Here is a 19032-nt window from a genome sequence, read left to right as displayed (position 1 = left end):
ATGTGTAATTCTGATCAGTCTTGCCAAATTGCCTTTTCTGCCCTCTCCAGCAACATATGAATACTTCCCACCCACCCCCCTCCTTGCCAAACTGGTATTTTTTCACACCTTTTGATCTTTGCCCATTTGATAAGTGAAACATGGTATCTTGGTATACTTTCACTTTACTTTTTGACTTTTAGTATGAAAAATTTCAAACATACAAAAAAATAGAACCCTAGTCAGTTTAGCACAGTGGATAGAGTGTCGGCCTGTGGACCAAAGGGTCCCAGGTTCAGTTCAGGTCAAGGGCACATGCCTTGGTTGCAGGCTCCTCCCCAGCCCAGGGCCTGGTCGGGGCTCATACAAGAGACAACCAATCAACGTTTCTCTCACATCGATGTTTCTCTCTGTCTTTCCCTCTTCCACTCTCCTTAAAAATCAATGGGAAAATATCCTCAGGTGAGGATTAACAACAACAACAAAAAGAGATAAAAGTAGAATAAATTATCACCTAGATTTAACAACTGGTAATATTTTTCCATATTTGCTATTCATTTGGGGGATTGAAGTATTTTTAAAGTAAATTGAAGATCATCATGACATTTTACCACTAATACTCTAGTGTATATCTCTGAAAAACAAGAACATTTTTCAACTAACCAAAACACCATTAATATATCTAATAAAATTAACAATAATTCCCCAAGATAATCTAATACCCACTTAATATTCAAATTTTCCCAGTTATCTCAAAATGTCTTTTATGATTTATTTGTTCAAACTAGTTAAGGACCATGTATTAGACTTGTGTGTGTGTATATTATATATACTTTTAATTTGCACATCTATTATGAGTAGTTTGGATACCTTCCTACACAATTAAGAGGCTTTTGTGGTTTTTCTCTATTAATTCTTTGTTCACATCCCTATGTACATTTTGCTGTTGGATTATTGGTCTTTTCCCTTATTAATTTGTAGGTGCTCTTTACGTACTAGGTCATTAGCCCTTTGTGATATCTTCCTCCTTTGTTTGATTTGTTTGACGTCTTTCCTCCTTTGTTTGATTTTGCTATAATATGTTATCCCACACAAAAATGTTTTTAACATAGTTGAATTGTAGGTCTTTTACTTTTTGGCTTTTGGATTTTGTGTCATATTCCCTAAACAAAGGTTATTTTAAAAAACAACAACAAAAAACATTAAGTTTGGTAGTTTATGGTTTCATTTTATACATTTAAATTTTTTACCCAAATGAAATGTATCCTGAAGTATGAGGTATAAATTTAATTTTTCCACCCGAACCGGTTTGGCTCAGTGGATTGAGCGTCAGCCTGCAGACTGAAGGGTCCCAGATTCAATTCCGGTCAAGGGCATGCACCTTGGTTGCGGGCACATCCCCAGTGGGTAGTGTGCAGGAGGCAGCTGATCAATGTTTCTCTCTCATCGATGTTTCTAACTCTCTATCCCTCTCTCCTCCTCTCTGTAAAAAAATCAATAAAATATATATATATATTTTTTTTTAATTTAATTTTTCTTGGATGACTATCTAGTTTTGCCAACACCCTTTGCCCGGTGACCTGTCTTTCTCCTTATTTGAAATGCCACCTTTATCAGATAGGAACTGCATATGTGTACTTGGGAGTATTTTTATGTGTCTATATCTATTCATACACTAGCACTACGGTTTTATTATTATAACTTTATTCTGTGATTTAATATTTGATAGAAAAGATACCTGAGAAAATTGTTCACCCTTTATTACCTTTCTTTTTTTAAAAAATTTTTGTAGCTATTTTTAGTTGCTTTTCCGAATGAATTTTCTTACAGTTTCTCTAGTTGGCCTAAATTTAAGTTACATAATTTAAATAGATTTAAAATAATATTAAGCATATAGGTAAGTTAGGGTAAACTGATATTTTGGTGATATTGGGTTTTCCTATTTGAGAACTGGGCATGCTTTTCTACTTATTCAAACCTTTTGTGTGCCTCAGAATCCTTTTTTTTTTTTTAATTTATTTATTGTTGACAATATTATAGCTATTCCCCATTTTCCTCCCCTTTGTACCCCCCTCCACCCAGGCCCCGGCCTTCCCTACTCTATGGTCTGTGTCCATGAGCTATGCATATATGCATATATGTTCTTTGGTTAATTTCATCCCATCCCCTCTACCCCCTTCCCTCTGAGATCTGTCATTCTGTACACTTCTTTTTAAATTTAAGCTGAAACACTTTGTCTGTTTACTATCATTGGGAAGCCCTACAAATTAATATTTCAGAAAATAATCCTGCCGCGTCTTCAGTGGTTCCTTTTGCCTCTAGAATGAAATCTAAACTGCTTAGCCTTTTATTCAAGGCTTTCCACATCTAGTTTAAAGCCACATCTAGTTTTCGACATGCTTTCTTCCTACCTGTAGCTACTCAGTATCCCCTCGAGTGAGCGCTGTCCTTTTCTGCCTCTGTGGGCGCATCCCGCCTCCCTGCTCCCCTCCTCCTCTGCCTGTCCAAAGCGGGTTTTCTTCCTGAGCTCCTCCCCACGCCCCTTGATGACTCCAATTAGAAACGACCTCTTTCCTCTTTGACCCCAACCATTTATTGTCTGTGCCATTTATCTGGTAACCAATCCAATATTACCTGGTGGCAGCTTCTGTGTTATTAAAGTGAACTGCCCTTTATCTCTTGTGTGGTTGCAAAATTAACTTTTGTGGATTTGTGTCTTATTTCCTCAGCTAGCCTGTGAGGCCCTTGGGGAGAGTGAGCCTGCCTCATGCTCCCTGCAGCATTTAGGATGGGCCTGCATGTAATAATAGTAATAGTAATTAATAGTAATAGTAATAGTAGTGATGCTGACGATGATAGTTAACATGACAGCAAGCTTTCTGTAGGCCAGGTACTGTTTTAAGCACTTTCCATGTATGAACTCACATATTATTGGATAAGTATTTGAGTTTTGGTCTCAGACTAAACCTTTTTATTTTTTAATATATTTTTATTGATTTCAGAGAGGAAGGGAGAGGGAGAGAGAGAGATAGAAACATCAGTGATGAGAGAGAATCATTGATTGGCTGGCTCCTGCACTCCCCATACTGGGGAGCAAGCCCACAATCTGGGCATGTGCCCTGACTGGGAATCGAACTGAGATCTCCTGGTTCATAGGTCGGTGCTCAACCACTGAGCCACACCAGCCATGCAAACCTTTTTTTTTTTTTTTTAATTAAATGTTTTTATTGATTTTTAGAGAGAGAAGAAGGGAGAGGGAAAGAGAGAGGAAAACATTCTGCACACCCCTGCCAGAGATCGAGCCTGCAACCTGGGCATGTGCCCTGACTGGGAATTGAACTGGCAACCTTTCGGTGCATGGGATGATGCCCAGCCAATTGAGCCACCCTGGCCAGGGCTCAAACTAAACCTTTGAAGGGGATATAAAGGAAAGACCACCCAGCCACGATGCCCAGACAGTAATTCTAGCTCCTTGGTCAGAGTTTTCTGGGGAAGGCCTGACATGTAGGCAGGAATGAGGATGGCCACAGCCTGGGAAAGAAAGGGAGAGACACAAATGGGAACGGAGAGGCCCTGGACTGGATGGCAGCAGAGGCACGAGTGGATCCGAGTCAGGCCATGCTGGCAGGCTTGTCTCCTTTCCTGTGCTGGCAGGGTTAGGGCTCTAGAAATAAGGCCTGTGCTGACAGGCCTGGCTGAGGCCTCCTTTCCACAGCAGGTCCCTGCAGAGCAGCCCAAGCCCCCTGGGGACACCAGGCCCAATGCACGGCCGCCTCCTGGGCCTTTCGGAACCACCCGGGTTCCCAGCCCAGCTGGCTCCCAGCCACAGCCTCTCCTGCACTTGGAAGGCTCCTGCTGGGAGAATGTGCTGAGTGTTCCAATGTGGAGCAGCCGGAGCCAACGAGCTAATGGAAATTAATCCCCACCCCTGGGCCTTTTCTCTCCTGTGGCCAACATGGCTTCTCAGAATCGCTCCCATGTCTCCACACCACATGTTTCAGGTGCTGGGGATTCCAGGCAGCTTCACCCCAGCCTTCAAGAAAACGGAGGCCTGGACCCCGGGTGCCTGCCTGAGCTCTAAACCTGCACCTCCCATATTTGGAGGGCCAGGAGGTATCGTTCGTGTGCTGAAGACCGGGGGCATCGCACTGATTTATGGGCCAACCCAGCAGCCTAGAATTAAAGCCCACACACCCAGCTAGGCATACTTTGTTACACTTTGCTAGGCACAGGGGAATGGGTCTTAGCAACCATGTAGTGAAAGTTTTGGATTCTTAAAGACAGAGAAAGTGAGAGAAGAAAGGACTTCAGTGTTTTTATTTCTTACTGATTTTTAGAGAGAGGAAGTGAGAGAGAGAGAGAGAGAAACATTGATGTGAGAGTGGAACATCGATCGGCTGCCTCCTGCACACCCCCTTCCGGGGATTGAGCCCGAAACCCAGGCATGTGCTCTGACTGGGAATCGAACCAGCAACCTTTTTGGTACCCAGGAGGAAGCCCAACCACTGAGCCACACCAGGACTAGGACTTTAGTGTTTTTAGTAACTCACCTCTAAAGGGGCTAAAAAGTTCAGCCCCTTGGTCAAAAGCTCCACAACTGATTGGAAGAGCTGGTCTCTTAAAGGACAGATCTGGGTTGTCCGGCCGGTGTGGCTCAGTGGTTGACCATCAACCTATGCACCAGGAGGTTGCTGGTTCCATCCCCCATCAGGGCACATGCCCGGGTTGCAGGCTCGATCTCCAGCAGGGGGCATGCAGGAGGTAGCTGATCGATGTTGATGTTTCCTTCTCATTGATGTTTCTATCTCTCTCTCCTTTTCCTCTCTCTTTAAAATCAATAAAAACCTATTTTTTTAAATAAAGAACAGATACGGGTTTGGGGGAACAGCTCCCGTGGGACTGCGGCAGACTCTGTTGGATCCAGACATGTCCCAGAATAAATGTAACTGCTTTCCGTTAATTACGTCATCAAAACTTTAGTTGTATTTTACTGAAGCAGTCCTTGAAATCAGGAAAGTGGTTTAATTCGCTGCCAACAAACGAGTAAGGGGTCTTTTCCCTCTGAAACTTTGCCCAATGTCCTAGAATGAATGAATGCCACTTCAGTGTTTTATTTACATAAGATTTGTGTATTTAGCTGTAGTATTTTCTTTTCTTGGAAGTCTTATTTAGATGGCTGCCGTTGAATTCTCCATGTACGATTCCAGCGCTCGTCATATTTATAATAGAATATGTCTGACTCAGAATAGGAGCCCTCCTTCCTGTCCTTGAACTCCCCATCTCCACCCAGAGCCTGGCACCTGATGGGTATACAGTAAACATCTGCTGGGTGAATGAATAAAGGACCTGAGCTCCTAACACTAAAATAGCCACACAGGGGGAAGGAATTTGATGCTGTGAGCCTCGGGAACCGCCAGGATTGTACCCTCGAGGGGGTGCTGACTGGACTTCTCTTTTTGTTGTTAGATAGATATTTAATAATTTAAGAAGCCAGCCTTCCCACAGTTGGGGCTCAGTTGAGCAGACAACAGTGAGCCTGCTCCTGAGGCGCTGACATTCCCTCCTGGCTGCGACTGACCCTGGGGATCCTCCAGGGCCCCGGGCCCAGCCACACTGCCAAGTCAGCTCCCGCCTGGAGTCTTCGGCCAAAGTGCCCAGAAGCCGGTTACCACAAACAGTTCACTAAAGCAAACAGATGGAGGTTCACTCCTCTTCCTCTCTTCTCCCCCCTTGTTTCTGTTTTTCTACCACTCTTCTCTCTCTTTCACCCTCCCCCAGTCTTTCTCCTAGCCCAGCCTTCTGCCCTCCTCCAGCATCTTCGTCAAGCTTCCCAGCCCTAACTGGACAGCTCGCCAGGCTTTGCAGAGGTGCTGAGAGGCATCCGCCTGCACTGCTACGGTGTGGGCCAGAAGCCTGGTTTGGCTGATGCTGACTTAGGATTGGGGATGTCATGTCAGCTCCCGGGTCTGAAGGTGGAGAACCCCTGCCTGCCATTCTGGGTGTGAGAGAAATAGTCGTGGGGAGCCCCCCGGCCACGCCTCTATTATCCCCAACTCCACTCGGATCATAGATTGCACATGGTCTCCCTGTCTCCTTGTTCATCATTCTTTCCTCCCTCCCCGGAGCTCCTCGAAGACAGACAGTTTGTTTTCCCTTCATGTGTGATCAGGCTGGCACAGGCCTGCACCAGCAGGAGCTGAATCCGTGTCCGTACATTCAGCCACAATACAGCTATGGGGTAGCCACTGTGTCGGGCATCAAGCCTTGGGGAGATAGAGGTGAGCAAGACAGACTTCCCTGGGCTCAAGAAGCCTGCAAGACAGACTTTAAATTAGTACAGGTGTGAAGCAAAACATAAATGAGAAATGCAAACGCGAGGGTCAAGGCACACAAGGGGAGACCTGACCTAGGTGAAGGGTCAGAAGAAACTTTAAGGAGAAAAATCTTATACCGCCAGGGTGATGCCTAAAGGATGAATAGGATTTAGGGGAAAGAGTGGGGTGAGGGAGAGGTCAAGAGACGATTCTAGCAGAGGGAATATTTGCTGAATAGTTGGATTGGTGAAGCTGGCATTGAAGTCTAAGCTCACTGGCACGGTGGTACAGAACATTCTGACTGGCACAAAAAAACAGATGGATGAAGGACGGGTGTCTTGATACTGTGCATGGAATAGGGTAGTGGGAGTTATCTCTTCATTGGCCCTGTCACAGCACGTGGGCCTGTGTTACCAAAAGGCTATGCTCTGATCACAAATGCTTCCAGGAAGGGTGTGGAATAGATACATCAACCTCCTTTGCCAGAGATGGGGGACTCTGAGTTTCAGAGAAAACCCTTTGACTCCATGCCATTGCCCCTTGACCTTGCCCACCTCGGGAACCTAACCTAGGACTCTTCTCCCCACACAGATGAGCGAGAAGTTGTTCAGAAGAAGACCTTCACGAAATGGGTGAACTCGCACCTGGCCCGCAAGTCCTGTCGCATCACCGACCTCTACAAGGACCTGCGGGATGGACAGATGCTCATCAAGCTGCTGGAGGTGCTCTCTGGAGAGATGCTGGTAACGCTCCTTGCTGTGCCGGGGGCCTGTGGCTGGGGCCATCCCCCTTCAGGAAAGATATGGTCTGGGGGCCTCTCCAGTTCCCCTGGCCTTCCAGGTTTCTCCCTATTCTTTTGGGAGGTTTTCATACTTAATGAGGTGCGGTGTCCCTGTGGCTGGCTAGGTTCTCTGACCTGTTCTCAGAATGTCTGGCCTCCTCTGGCCTCTGCCAGCCTTCATGCTTCTCCAGGAAGCCGTGTGGAGCTCTTGACTTTCTCCACTTGGGATCTGGGCATCTGTGGCTGGTCTGCAATGGCCACGCTCAACCTCCGTGCTCAGGGAGAGATACATGGACTGATGGCTTCCCATTACCCAGCTGGAGAATTGTGCATCCTTCTTGGAACCAAGGGAAAGTGTGGAAGATGCTGTCTTGTGTGTTCCATTGCTCTTATGCATGGAAGTCTATACGGGCCCTCTCGGTTGTAACCCACCAGCAGTAATGTTGCCCCCGAGGGAGAACCAGATTTAGGTCCGTGTTTTCCTCAGTTACTTTCATTGTGACCTTGGGCCTATCACGCCTGACCTTCTTTGCTTTGTTTCCCCGAGTGTAAAACTAGGGACATAACACCTGTGCCTAATGAAGTGATCTAAGATCCTTGGGGTCTGGTGAAAAGGTACCATATTCTTCTGCTGCCTTTTCAACTCCAGGCTAAGTTCTGCCTCTTACCCTGCATTAAAAGCCCACTAGTGAGAATTACCCCCTGGGAACCCTTCAGATGATGAGGTTACCCATCAATGGTGGTCCCCTTGAATTTTGGCTGGGGCCATTGGGGGGTGAGGAGGGAGGAGGTTGGATGGTGGGATAGACCCATTATCAGTCACCAAACTGAAAGCCACTCTTATCACCAACTGGCAGTAAATAGTCCTTATCACTGTGCTTGGCACATACCCAATAAGTGCTCAACTACCGGTTACTTATTGGGTTTGAATACCATTTATCACCCATCCAGAAGGCTTGGTTTAGCCCCAGGCTCAGTACTGATGCAGCCTGATTGCAGGGTGTTTGAGGGAGGGAACCTCTGAACTTTGCTAAAAGAATGGGGTTGGAAAGTGTCAAGGCGTGAGTGTGGGAGTTGGAGTTGAGCCAGGAGGGTGGAGGGTGGCTGCTGAAGGTAGGAGCTGGTGCAGGCTGCGGCCACCTCTGCGGCCACTGTGAGGTCCCTCCATGCCCACGGGCCACTGCTGTCCCCCAGCCAAAGCCCACGAAGGGGAAGATGCGCATCCACTGCCTGGAGAACGTGGACAAGGCCCTGCAGTTCCTCAAGGAGCAGCGTGTGCACCTGGAGAACATGGGCTCCCACGACATCGTGGACGGCAACCACCGCCTGGTCCTGGGCCTCATCTGGACCATCATCCTTCGCTTCCAGGTGGGTTCCCAGAGGGCAGGGGGCGTGGAGGGAGCCTCTCCGAGCCAGGCAGGTCTGGGAATCTTATAAAATGGTGAATAAAGAGGGAGTGTGTGTGTGTGTACACTCTGGGGAGGCTAGAAACCCGTCCTGTGGGAAGGAGTGACTCTCCTCTGCATCGTCAAACTGTTGAAGCTCCGGGCAGGCTGTCAGTCAGCAGCCTGGCCCTGTAAGGGAGGAGGGAGGATTAGTGGCTGCGCTGAGGTCTGTCTGCAGTGGTTCTCAACCTTCCTAATGCTGCGACCCTTTAATACAGTTCCTCATGTTGTGGTGACCCCCAATTTCATTGCTACAAATTGAACATAATTAAAGCATAGTGATTAATCACAAAGACAATATGTAATTATATATGTGTTTTCCGATGGTCTTAGGCGACCCCTGTGAAAGGGTTGTTCGACCCCCAAAGGGGTCTCGACCCACAGGTTGAGAACCGCTGGTCTAGAAGATCTGCTTTTTGTCCCCTTCCCCCCATATGTGTAACTTTACGAGTTTTGACATAGTTTGATTCAGAAACTGCAAAAACAGTGCAGAAGATCTGCTTTTATGTGTTTCAATTAGAAACTTCTCTCTTCCCGCCCTGAACTTCAAGGTTTGTTATTTATAAGGAAATGTAGAAAGCTCGAGGGAAGGAAGCAGGACCGTCCACCTGCTGGTTTGGGGACAGAAAGAGCCTCGTCAGAGGAGGGAAGGGAGGGAAGAGGAAGGTACAGCACACAGCTCTCAGACTGAAGAGCCCGGCCAAGTGCTCTCCGGTGTCCCATCTTACCATGCGGGGGCGGGGGGGGGGGCGGGGAGGGTTGGCGGGGGTGCGATTAAACAGTAAGGACTTCAGGACTGGGTAGAACGAAAAGGCAAGAGAAGCTCCTGATCCAAATCCAGTACCTTCAGCATTAGTGCTGCTCCTGGCCTTGCAGGGCATGTCCCTCCTGGGGAGGAACCCGGTGTCGTGTTTATTCTCCGCATCCCATCAGAGTTATCAAGTTAGAGCCATCTCGTCACTGCCCCTGTGTGTTGTTGACGCTGACTGAGGCAGGGAAACAGGCCACTGGGACCCAGGCCTCAGGCTGTGGTGTTGCTGCCAGACGGATGGCCAGGGAGGAGGAAAGAGGGAAGGAGCCCCCCATGGAGAGCAGGAAGGCATGAGCCAGTTGCAAATCTAACTCCTCTCCCTCTGGTTCCTTCATCCTCAGATTCAGGACATTGTTGTTCCGGAAGGTCCGGAAGGTCGTGAGACGCGCTCGGCCAAGGATGCGTTGCTGTTATGGTGTCAGATGAAGACGGCAGGGTATGCCCTGGGAGCCAGCTGCCGCCACATTCTCCACCCACCTGCATCCCTTAGCACTGCCGTCCCCAAGGGACATGACACCATCACCCAGAACTATAGCAGCTTCAGAGTAGTGGATGCACAGTCTATCCTGACCTGATTCTTTGGGACCGGGAACACAGGGTTCCTTTCCACAGCTGTGTGGGCTGGACTGGGGGCTCTGTTGGGTGTATGAGTCTTTGGGGCCCACGTTATGGGGGAGCCTCTGTGAGGCTTCACGGCTGCCCTCATGTTGAAGCAGCTTGAGGAGAGACAGGTCCATTCCTCTCCTGTGTATTGGCCCCTAAGTCCATACATTTGTCTGGGACCCGAAAAGAATCTTAATGTTTCTTTTGGATGCAGCTACCCCCACGTCAATGTCACCAACTTCACCTCCAGCTGGAAGGATGGCCTGGCCTTTAATGCCCTGATACACAAGCACCGGTAAGAGGGCAGAGGGGCTGTGGGGAGGGGCAGTTCCCCTGAAGGTGTTGGGACACATTGCACTCAGCATGTAGGTTGCTGTTCAAGCTTCACGGGAATGTCACCTCTGCTGGTCCTCCTCTCACCCTCCGCAGCCCGGCCTCCCTTAACTTCCCTCTGCTGCCTTCCCATGTGCCGGTGCTCACAGCTGTCCCTGCCTCACTCCCAAATCCTCCTCCCACTTTTCCTGCCCGTCCCCCTCCCTCCATCTGCCAGGGTCTTCACATCACCTCCCTGCATCACCTCCCTCCATCTGCCAGCATCTTTGCACCCTGCCAGGGCTGCCCTGTTGGTGGGGATGCCGTGGCCACTGACGGTCTGGCTTCGTCCGCAGGCCTGACCTGATCGACTTTGATAAACTGAAAGACTCCAACGCCCGACACAACCTGGAGCATGCATTTGATGTGGCCGAACGTCAGCTGGGCATTATACCGCTCCTCGACCCTGAAGGTGAGCAGTTCCCACTCCAGTCGTAACTGTACGGGTGGGAGATGGTGTTTCTTATGCCGGAGGGAGTGCCAGACTGACAGGGCACCTGGAGGGGTCTAGGCCAGGTGCTGGGCAAGCCATGGGCATAGCGAGGGGAGGGCAGCCAGGCCAGGACTCTGTTTGGGGCCTGCCCTTCAGCTCCAGTTGGTTCCTGGCACCTCATCTGGCCTTTGGGTCCTTCTTTTTTTCATAACTTATGGTCCATCCTCTCTAAAATCTCCGGACCATTACTCTTCCTGCTGCTTGCCACTCGGTGCCTGTAGTTGAACTTCATGCTGGAGAAACACGAAGATAAACGCTCTCAGCCTGACCTTTCCGGCTTCCGGGTCAGCCCTGAGAGCACCCTTTCCCCTTGCAGATGTCTTCACAGAAAACCCTGATGAGAAATCCATTATCACCTACGTGGTGGCATTTTACCACTACTTCTCCAAGATGAAGGTGCTGGCGGTGGAGGGCAAGCGCATCGGCAAGGTACCGAGTGTCTCGTGACCAGTGTCCCCGCATTTGCCATCCAGGCCTTGGCTGGGATGCTGCCTTCCCATGCCAAGAGCTTTGTGCCTGGGCTCCAGCTGCAGTTAGGGGAGGGGAGTGGGGGGCAGGTCACCCCCACCAACTTCCTCTGAAGCCAAAGTAATGGCTCCCATGCTGAATTCCAACGCAGGTTGGCAGTCTGTCCTGAAAGGCGTCCTAGCCTGCAACTCTGAGCCCATCTTCCACCTGCAGACCCACGTCTCATGAATATTCCCACAGGAGCAAAACAGGCTTTCTTTCATTTGTTGGTTTCTCGTAGGTTCAGGCCTCTTAGGCTCCATGGTATACCAGGAAGCCACCCCACTGTGCAGACCCTCATGCCAGATTCCTCTCCCCTGCTGGGTCCTCAGCTGCTTGAGGGTGGACACCATTCCTCATTCATCTGTGTGTGCCTGGTGCTTAGCAAAGACAGTGCCTGGAAGCCCTCCATTCCTAATGTGCATTGAAAACGAACAAGATTTTGGCCCCTCTAGTGGCTGATGTCCTAGCACAGGGAGCTGACCACTCTTACGTAGGGTTAGGGGAAGAGTTGGGAACTCCTGAACCCCAGCAGGGCCAGCTGCCTGCTGAGGTTGCCGGTGCACTTCCAGGCCATTCCTCTGCCTGAGCCACAGCCCTGGCCCCAGAGAATAGCCCAACATGGGCTGCTCCAGGGCAGAGAGAAAAAGGACCACCTCGCCTGTGGTCCTCACTGAAGCACCATTGCTCTTCTGATGAGGAGGAGTAATAAGGCGATTCCCTAGGTGATCGACCATGCCATTGAGACAGAGAAGATGATTGAAAAGTACAGCGGACTGGCCTCAGACCTGCTCACCTGGATCGAGCAGACCATCACAGTCCTGAACAGCCGCAAATTTGCCAACTCCCTGACCGGCGTCCAGCAGCAGCTACAGGCCTTCAGCACCTACCGCACCGTGGAGAAGCCGCCCAAGTAAAGTCCTGGCACTTGGGAGGGAGGGTGGGCATCAGGGGCTGAGAACCAGCTGCCTAAAGTCAGAGCCAGGCTCTGGGCCTTGAGATGTGTACATGGGAGGCATATTCTAGAGAGCTGCATCTCTGTCACCTCCTTCATCCAGTCCTGGCCTCCCTGCTCCCAAGCCATCAGCCTGTAGGAAATGGGCATTGAGGAGTGACCCCTGACTCGTAGCCAAAAAAGTAGTTTCCCAGATCCCCACGGGGGAGCAGCAGTGAAATCTCAGGCTTCCCGGTCTCTTCAAAGAGCCTGCGCTGGAGAGTGCCTTTCTGGTCTGTGCACTGAGCTTCGTGTTTATTTTGAGGTGATGACCTCTGCATTCCAAGCCTCAGAGCCCTCTGTGTGGGGCCTTGTTGATCACCAAGTGCATTCTTCTTGTTCTCTCCCCTCTGTCACTGCCCATCAGCAGAGCTCTGAGCCCGCCTCTCGGGACTTCCGTTTCTCCCCAGCATGTTCAGGGCCTGGGTGGGTGCACGTATGCACAGATACACACAACCATCCAGGCTCATGTGCATACGTGCACACACATGAAAGCAGGCACACACAGACACCATGCATTCCTGCTCCCCTTCTGTTAGCTTGCCCAGCTCTCTGGAAACAGATTCTAACTCCTCAGGGGTACCCTCTGCCGGTTCCTCCTCCTCTCATCTTCCACGCTCTTCATTCATGACTCTCAAACAGGGAAAGGTGAGACACAGAATCTAGAATGTACTATAAACAAGTATCTGATTTCTGGTTTGACACTAAGCCACTCTGAAAGTCCTGAACTCAATACAGATAACATCCCCTGTGGGTCTGCCAGGCTCTGCACACAGGGGTGATATCTCTGGGCTGTGTAGATGGCGCTCAGGGCCACAGCCCTCATGAAGTGCCTGTGAGCAGTCAGACCTATGAGGCTGGCCTCAGCGTGCAGACCCTGCATACAGCTGATCCTCCACTGCCAGGTGGAGGATGTAGAAGTGGGTAGGTGCTTGCATACATGCAGAAATAGGAAAGTACCCAGTTACCTGGAGCCTGGACCTTAGTTCCAGTCCTCATCCTGCTGCCAGGTCTCATCTCCGATACCTAAAATCCTCCCAGAACCCAGCCTGTCCTCCCCGCTTGGGAGCAGCTGGCCTCTGGGAGAGCCAGCTCAGTAGGACTCAGGTGAACGCTGCTTTCAATGCAATATGTTCTTCTGTGGATGCCGCTGCCTCTGAGGACCTACTGACTCAATAAAAACTGACTAAAGAGCTAATCAGAAGCCTTCCTCATTTATGAATAGGGGAGAGTTTCTTTTTATGGATTGGTGAAACTCCATAGCTATAGGAACTCCCAGGCTACGCCAGGTAGCCATTCCCCGAGGGGAGCAAATGCTAAGCAAACGCTGTGGTAGCTCTTGTGTTTTCTCCAGTTTGGGTTGTAACCGTTAGATCTCAGTTGGTGCATATGATAGATGTTTTAACAGATACGTGCACCTATAGATCCTTTTCACTTTTTGTTTTTTAAGGAAATATGCTTTGCTAGCCCAGCTCCAGTTTACCAGGGTTCCATGCTAACTTCACACAGGTTGGCTGTGGGATCTCCACATGTGTCTCTCTACCTCTGTTTTCTCGGCAGGTTTCAGGAGAAGGGGAATCTGGAAGTCTTACTTTTTACCATCCAGTCCCGGATGAGAGCCAACAATCAGAAAGTGTACACGCCCCACGACGGGAAGCTAGTGTCTGACATCAACCGGGTACAGTAGTGATTCCCATTACGCGTTACTAGTGAGTGACTGAGTTCTCAGGGAGGGCTCAGGGAGGGGTCACTGGGGCTAAACCAAGCCACTTTCCATGGTGTTAATAACTACATAGGCTGGCTCTTTTGGGTGCTGTGAACCTAATTCTAAGAGGTCAGCTCCACCCATGGTCCATCCATCAATTCAGCCCCTGATCAGATGCTCAGAAGCCATTTTTGGAGTCAGTTATTATAATCTCGTCTCTGTTGAACATTGGATTTCTTTAAATATGGAATATTAGCTACTTATAACAGAAGGGAAACACCTTCTAATATTTCCAAGGTTTAGATGCTTAATACCCCCTAGAAATTCTAATAGAACGGAGGTAGCCATTTACTAGTAGCCATTTACAGCGCAGCCACAGAGACAAGTAACATTATACTGGGTCAAGTCCCAGGCAGGTTTAGGGGAAGGGGGATCTGAGAGCTCATACCCAGGGCTCCCTGATCTCCGGTGGGCCCAGACATTCCTGAATTCAGTACAGATAACGTCCCCTGGGAGCCTATATTCCTGAAACCACTCAGTGTTGGGCAAAAGAGATGGAACCCCCAAATCCAGGTGTTCCTCTTGTGCCCCAAGAATCCTGCTCTGTCCCCACTGCAGGCCTGGGAGAGCCTGGAGGAAGCCGAGTACCGGCGGGAGCTGGCCCTGAGAAACGAGCTCATCCGGCAGGAAAAGCTGGAGCAGCTGGCCCGGCGCTTTGACCGCAAGGCCGCCATGAGAGAGACGTGGCTCAATGAGAACCAGCGCCTGGTGGCCCAGGTAACGGAGGACGCACTTCCAGAGCCCCCAGCAGTCAGCGGGGCTGGAGCCCAAGCTGGCACCTCCATGGTCATGGGTAAACCTCTCCGTGGCCATGGATAAGCCTCTCCGAGGCCTGGCAGCCCTGCTCCCCAGGACTGGGTGGATCAAGATTCACCTCGGAGGAAGGAGCCTGCAGGACTTAAAGTCTCATTTTTAGGGAAAGAGCCTCACAACTCCAAAAATGGCCCCTGAACCTGTCATCAACTAAAGCCAGGGCTGGAGTGCACGTTAGGCAGTGGTCCTCTGGGGGCGGGGTAAAAACAGCGCATCTTGTGTGTGGTGGACGTCCCTTTGGGCTCTGGCTTCTAGGGCCAGGTCCTATTTCACTGGCTAAAAAAGGACTCCAGGCTGACTGTCCGTGACAGTCTCTGTCCCTGCTCACTCGGAGCTTGGGAACAAATTAAATTCCACCCAGAAAGGGGAAAGCAGGTGTCCCGAGAGAACTGGAGAGTGTGCGCACCCCGGAACCAGCTGTTCACAGCTGCATGGTTCTGAGTCGGAGCCCCTTCCTGCCAGAATGGGGCAGGTGGTGAGTGCGGGGGCCAAGAAGGGCTGTTCGTAATGTACGCTACGCACAGCACACCCACAGGTATGGCACAGGGAGTGAAATCTCGAGTTTCTTGTAAAGGTTCTTGTGAGACAGTTAGTCACCGGGACTTGGCTCTGATAAGGTGGCTGGGAAAGGTGGCAGAACCCAGCCTTGGGAATGCCCTTTCCCCCCAGCCCTTGTTCCGCAGGGACCGGCGGTTTTCTCTGCATTTGGGGAGGAGCCCGACTGAGCGGCCTGTGTTTCTCTCTGTGGGCAGGATAACTTCGGGTACGACCTGGCAGCCGTGGAGGCCGCCAAGAAGAAGCACGAGGCCATCGAGACTGACACGGCTGCCTACGAGGAGCGGGTGCGGGCTCTGGAGGACCTGGCCCAGGAGCTGGAGAAGGAGAACTACCACGACCAGAAGCGCATCACGGCCCGCAAGGACAACATCCTGCGCCTGTGGAGCTACCTGCAGGAGCTGCTGGCGTCCCGGCGCCAGAGACTCGAGACGACCCTGGCGCTGCAGAAGCTCTTCCAGGACATGCTGCACAGCATCGACTGGATGGACGAGATCAAGGTGGGCCCGGGCTGCCCATCCCCCACCTCCAGCACCCCCCTTGGGCCTCAGTGCCCACCCTGCAGTTAGCACATGCTTCCCTAGACGCCTCCCAACCAACCACATCCCAGAATCAGAATGGAGAAGCGGTTGCAACACCGTGTCTGGCTGCATCTGCCTGTCCACTGCTTGGCCCACTCTGCTCCGGAAAGTCAGCAGCCCAGGTCCACTCTGTCCCCATGATCGAGAAATCTTGGGCTCATAATAGCACAGGCACCAACCTGCAGGGTCTACAGAGACAAGGGTTGATGAGGAGCCTGGAGCATCCAGATCTGCCCGCAAAGGGGCAACCAGGAAGTCTGAATCCCCCCTCCCTCCACCACAGTGCTCTCAACCCACATACACCTCAGCGTGACCATAGAACTTTCTAAAATACACATGCCTCACCCTCGCTGGTTTCACTCAGTGGATAGAGCATCGGCCTGGGGACTGAGGGTCCCGGGTTCGATTCCAGTCAAGGGCACATGCCCGGGTTGTGAGCTCGATCCCCAGTAGGGAGCATGCGGGAGGCAGCTGATCCATGATTCTCATCATTGATGTTTCTCTCTCTCTCCCTCTCCCTTCCTCTCTGAAAACAATAAAAATACATTTAAAAAATAAAAATAAAAATACACCTGCCCAGGCCTCAAACCTGGGCAAATGCAGGAGATCTAGTGAGGGGGTTCATGCATGGCTGTCCAGGAATGACTCCGATGGGCACCCCCAGTAGGAACCCCTGCCCTGGAGCCCCTTCCATGCCAAGCAGCAGCTGTTTTCCAACTGCACAGACCCCCCCCAGCCCCTGGACCCCCGCCCCTCTGGTGGGGTCTCTGCTCCTGGCGTGTAGATCTCTGCACTCTCCTCATTCCCTCCACCCGTCCTCTCTGCCAGGCTCACCTCTTATCCGCTGAGTTCGGGAAGCACTTGTTGGAAGTTGAGGACTTGCTACAGAAGCACAAGCTGATGGAGGCTGACATCGCCATCCAAGGAGACAAAGTGAAGGCCATCAACACGGCCACCCTGCAGTTCACCGAGGGGAAAGGTGAGAATCTGGACGTCTCCCTCGAAGCCAGGGCCCCACCCTCTGGCTCAGCTCTCTGGCACCCCAGCTTGGATAAATCTCCTTAGCTTTAGAATTCCGCCTCCTTCGTTAGCTAACGGTGCAAGAAAGAAGCCTGAGGGATAGCAAAACTCTCCAGACCAGGCAACCGCTTTGGTAATCCGTGATTAGAAGGTATTTATCAGCACCAATGAGACATCATCCGTCCTTCATCCTCTCTGCTGGTTCAAGTTACAGCAGAGACCATTTAGGTTTATAGCTTCGGATCTTAAATAGGAGACCCTGTTGTGTCCTTGAAGAATCATCTTGAAATTTGTATGTAAGCTTTTTTTTTTTTTAATTTTTATAAGAGTGTATTTAAGCCCAAACTGACCTGATAGAGAGCAAAATCTCAAATGCTTTTCTCTGTGTCTAAGCTTTTTAAAAAATAATTTCACGTAGTACATTTCTACTGAGAGTTGACCCAACTTTTAACCTCCCTTATCCCTGAAAGTTTACTGGGACTAATTATTAAGAACCTGCCCTGCCCTCTGAGCAACCGAGATCCCCTGCATCCAACCCCAAAGCTCAGTGAAACGGCAGGTTCCAGATCGTGGGGGTCTAGCCTGGCAGCTGATCTGGAGCTCGCCCATGAATGAAGCCCTCACCCCTCTCATCTGTCCTCCTCCCATGCCTCCCAGGGTACCAGCCTTGTGACCCCCAGGTGATCCAGGACCGCGTCAGCCACCTGGAGCAGTGCTTCGAGGAGCTGAGCAACATGGCAGCCGGGCGGAAGGCCCAGCTGGAGCAGTCCAAGCGGCTCTGGAAGTTCTTCTGGGAGATGGACGAGGCCGAGAGCTGGATCAAGGAGAAGGAGCAGATCTACTCCTCCCTGGACTACGGCAAGGACCTGACCAGCGTGCTCATCCTGCAGCGCAAGCACAAGGCCTTCGAGGACGAGCTCCGCGGGCTGGACGCCCACCTGGGCCAGATCTTCCAGGAGGCAGAGGGCATGGTCGCGCGCAAGCAGTTCGGGCACCCGCAGATCGAGGCCCGCATCAAGGAGGTGTCCGCCCAGTGGGACCAGCTGAAGGAGCTGGCCGCCTTCCGCAAAAAGAACCTGCAGGATGCCGAGAACTTCTTCCAGTTCCAGGGCGACGCGGACGACCTGAAGGCCTGGCTGCAGGATGCTCACAAGCTGCTCTCCGGAGAAGACGTGGGTCAGGATGAAGGGGCCACGCGGGCCCTGGGGAAGAAGCACAAGGACTTCCTGGAGGAGCTGGAGGAGAGCCGGGCCGTGATGGAGCATCTGGAACGGCAGGCCCAGGGCTTCCCCCAAGAGTTTCGGGATTCCCCGGATGTGACCAATCGGCTGCAGGCCCTCCGGGACCTCTACCAGCAAGTGGTGGCTCAGGCGGACCTGCGTCGGCAGAAGCTGCAGGAGGCCCTGGACCTGTACACGGTGTTTGGGGAGACGGATGCCTGTGAGCTGTGGATGGGCGAGAAGGAGAAGTGGCTGGCCCAGATGGAGATCCCAGACACGCTGGAGGACCTGGAGGTCGTGCAGCACAGGTCAGGGCCCGGCCTCTCTTCCTGCCTTTCCGCCTCCTCACCCTGGGGCATGCACTCCCCCTCTGCCGGGAGGTAGGGTTGGGGGGGACAGCCTCTAATCAGCCAACGTCTGTCTGTGAGGCCAGGTTTCCAATCTGTCTCTGTGGCTTTGGGTACTTCACCCCTGCGGCCTTCTTCAAAATAAACAAAGGGGCTCATTCTAGTCCAGTTATTCAAGTACTGTTTAGCTATAGCAGCCTGTGTTCAAATGAATTATGTACTGAACCCCTGACATGCAACGCAGAGGAAAGTAGAGCTGACTGGTTAAGGGGGGTGAGCGGCTGGGGTCCACCAGCTCTGGCTCTCTGTGGCTGTCCCTAGGCCACAGAACCCAGAGAAGCCACAGAGGCCAGCTGGCAAACCACTGGTCTGCATTGCCACTGCCACTCCCGGTGTTCCGATTCTGTGGCACGCCAGCATGGAGGCCTGCCT

General features: G+C 51.3%; 1 protein-coding gene across 2 annotated transcripts in view; it reads left to right on the top strand.

Annotated features, from left to right (window-relative positions):
• The window catches only part of SPTB (spectrin beta, erythrocytic), a 122543-nt gene that overhangs the window by 65762 nt on the left and 37749 nt on the right, over nucleotides 1–19032 (top strand). For both annotated transcript variants that reach the window (XM_036309893.1, XM_036309885.1), the window contains 12 exons: nucleotides 6885–7036; nucleotides 8269–8442; nucleotides 9672–9766; nucleotides 10148–10228; nucleotides 10602–10717; nucleotides 11115–11227; nucleotides 12031–12218; nucleotides 13860–13977; nucleotides 14623–14781; nucleotides 15630–15932; nucleotides 16842–16992; nucleotides 17691–18561. In XM_036309893.1, the coding sequence (XP_036165786.1) occupies nucleotides 6885–7036; nucleotides 8269–8442; nucleotides 9672–9766; nucleotides 10148–10228; nucleotides 10602–10717; nucleotides 11115–11227; nucleotides 12031–12218; nucleotides 13860–13977; nucleotides 14623–14781; nucleotides 15630–15932; nucleotides 16842–16992; nucleotides 17691–18561 (2521 nt within the window). The remainder of the gene's footprint in view (nucleotides 1–6884; nucleotides 7037–8268; nucleotides 8443–9671; nucleotides 9767–10147; nucleotides 10229–10601; nucleotides 10718–11114; nucleotides 11228–12030; nucleotides 12219–13859; nucleotides 13978–14622; nucleotides 14782–15629; nucleotides 15933–16841; nucleotides 16993–17690; nucleotides 18562–19032) is intronic.

The sequence above is a fragment of the Myotis myotis genome, unplaced genomic scaffold (genome assembly GCF_014108235.1).
Source record: "Myotis myotis isolate mMyoMyo1 unplaced genomic scaffold, mMyoMyo1.p scaffold_m19_p_1, whole genome shotgun sequence".
Taxonomy (NCBI): domain Eukaryota; kingdom Metazoa; phylum Chordata; class Mammalia; order Chiroptera; family Vespertilionidae; genus Myotis; species Myotis myotis.
The sequence above is the reverse complement of the archived record's forward strand: the minus strand, read 5'-3'. Positions and strand labels throughout refer to the sequence as shown.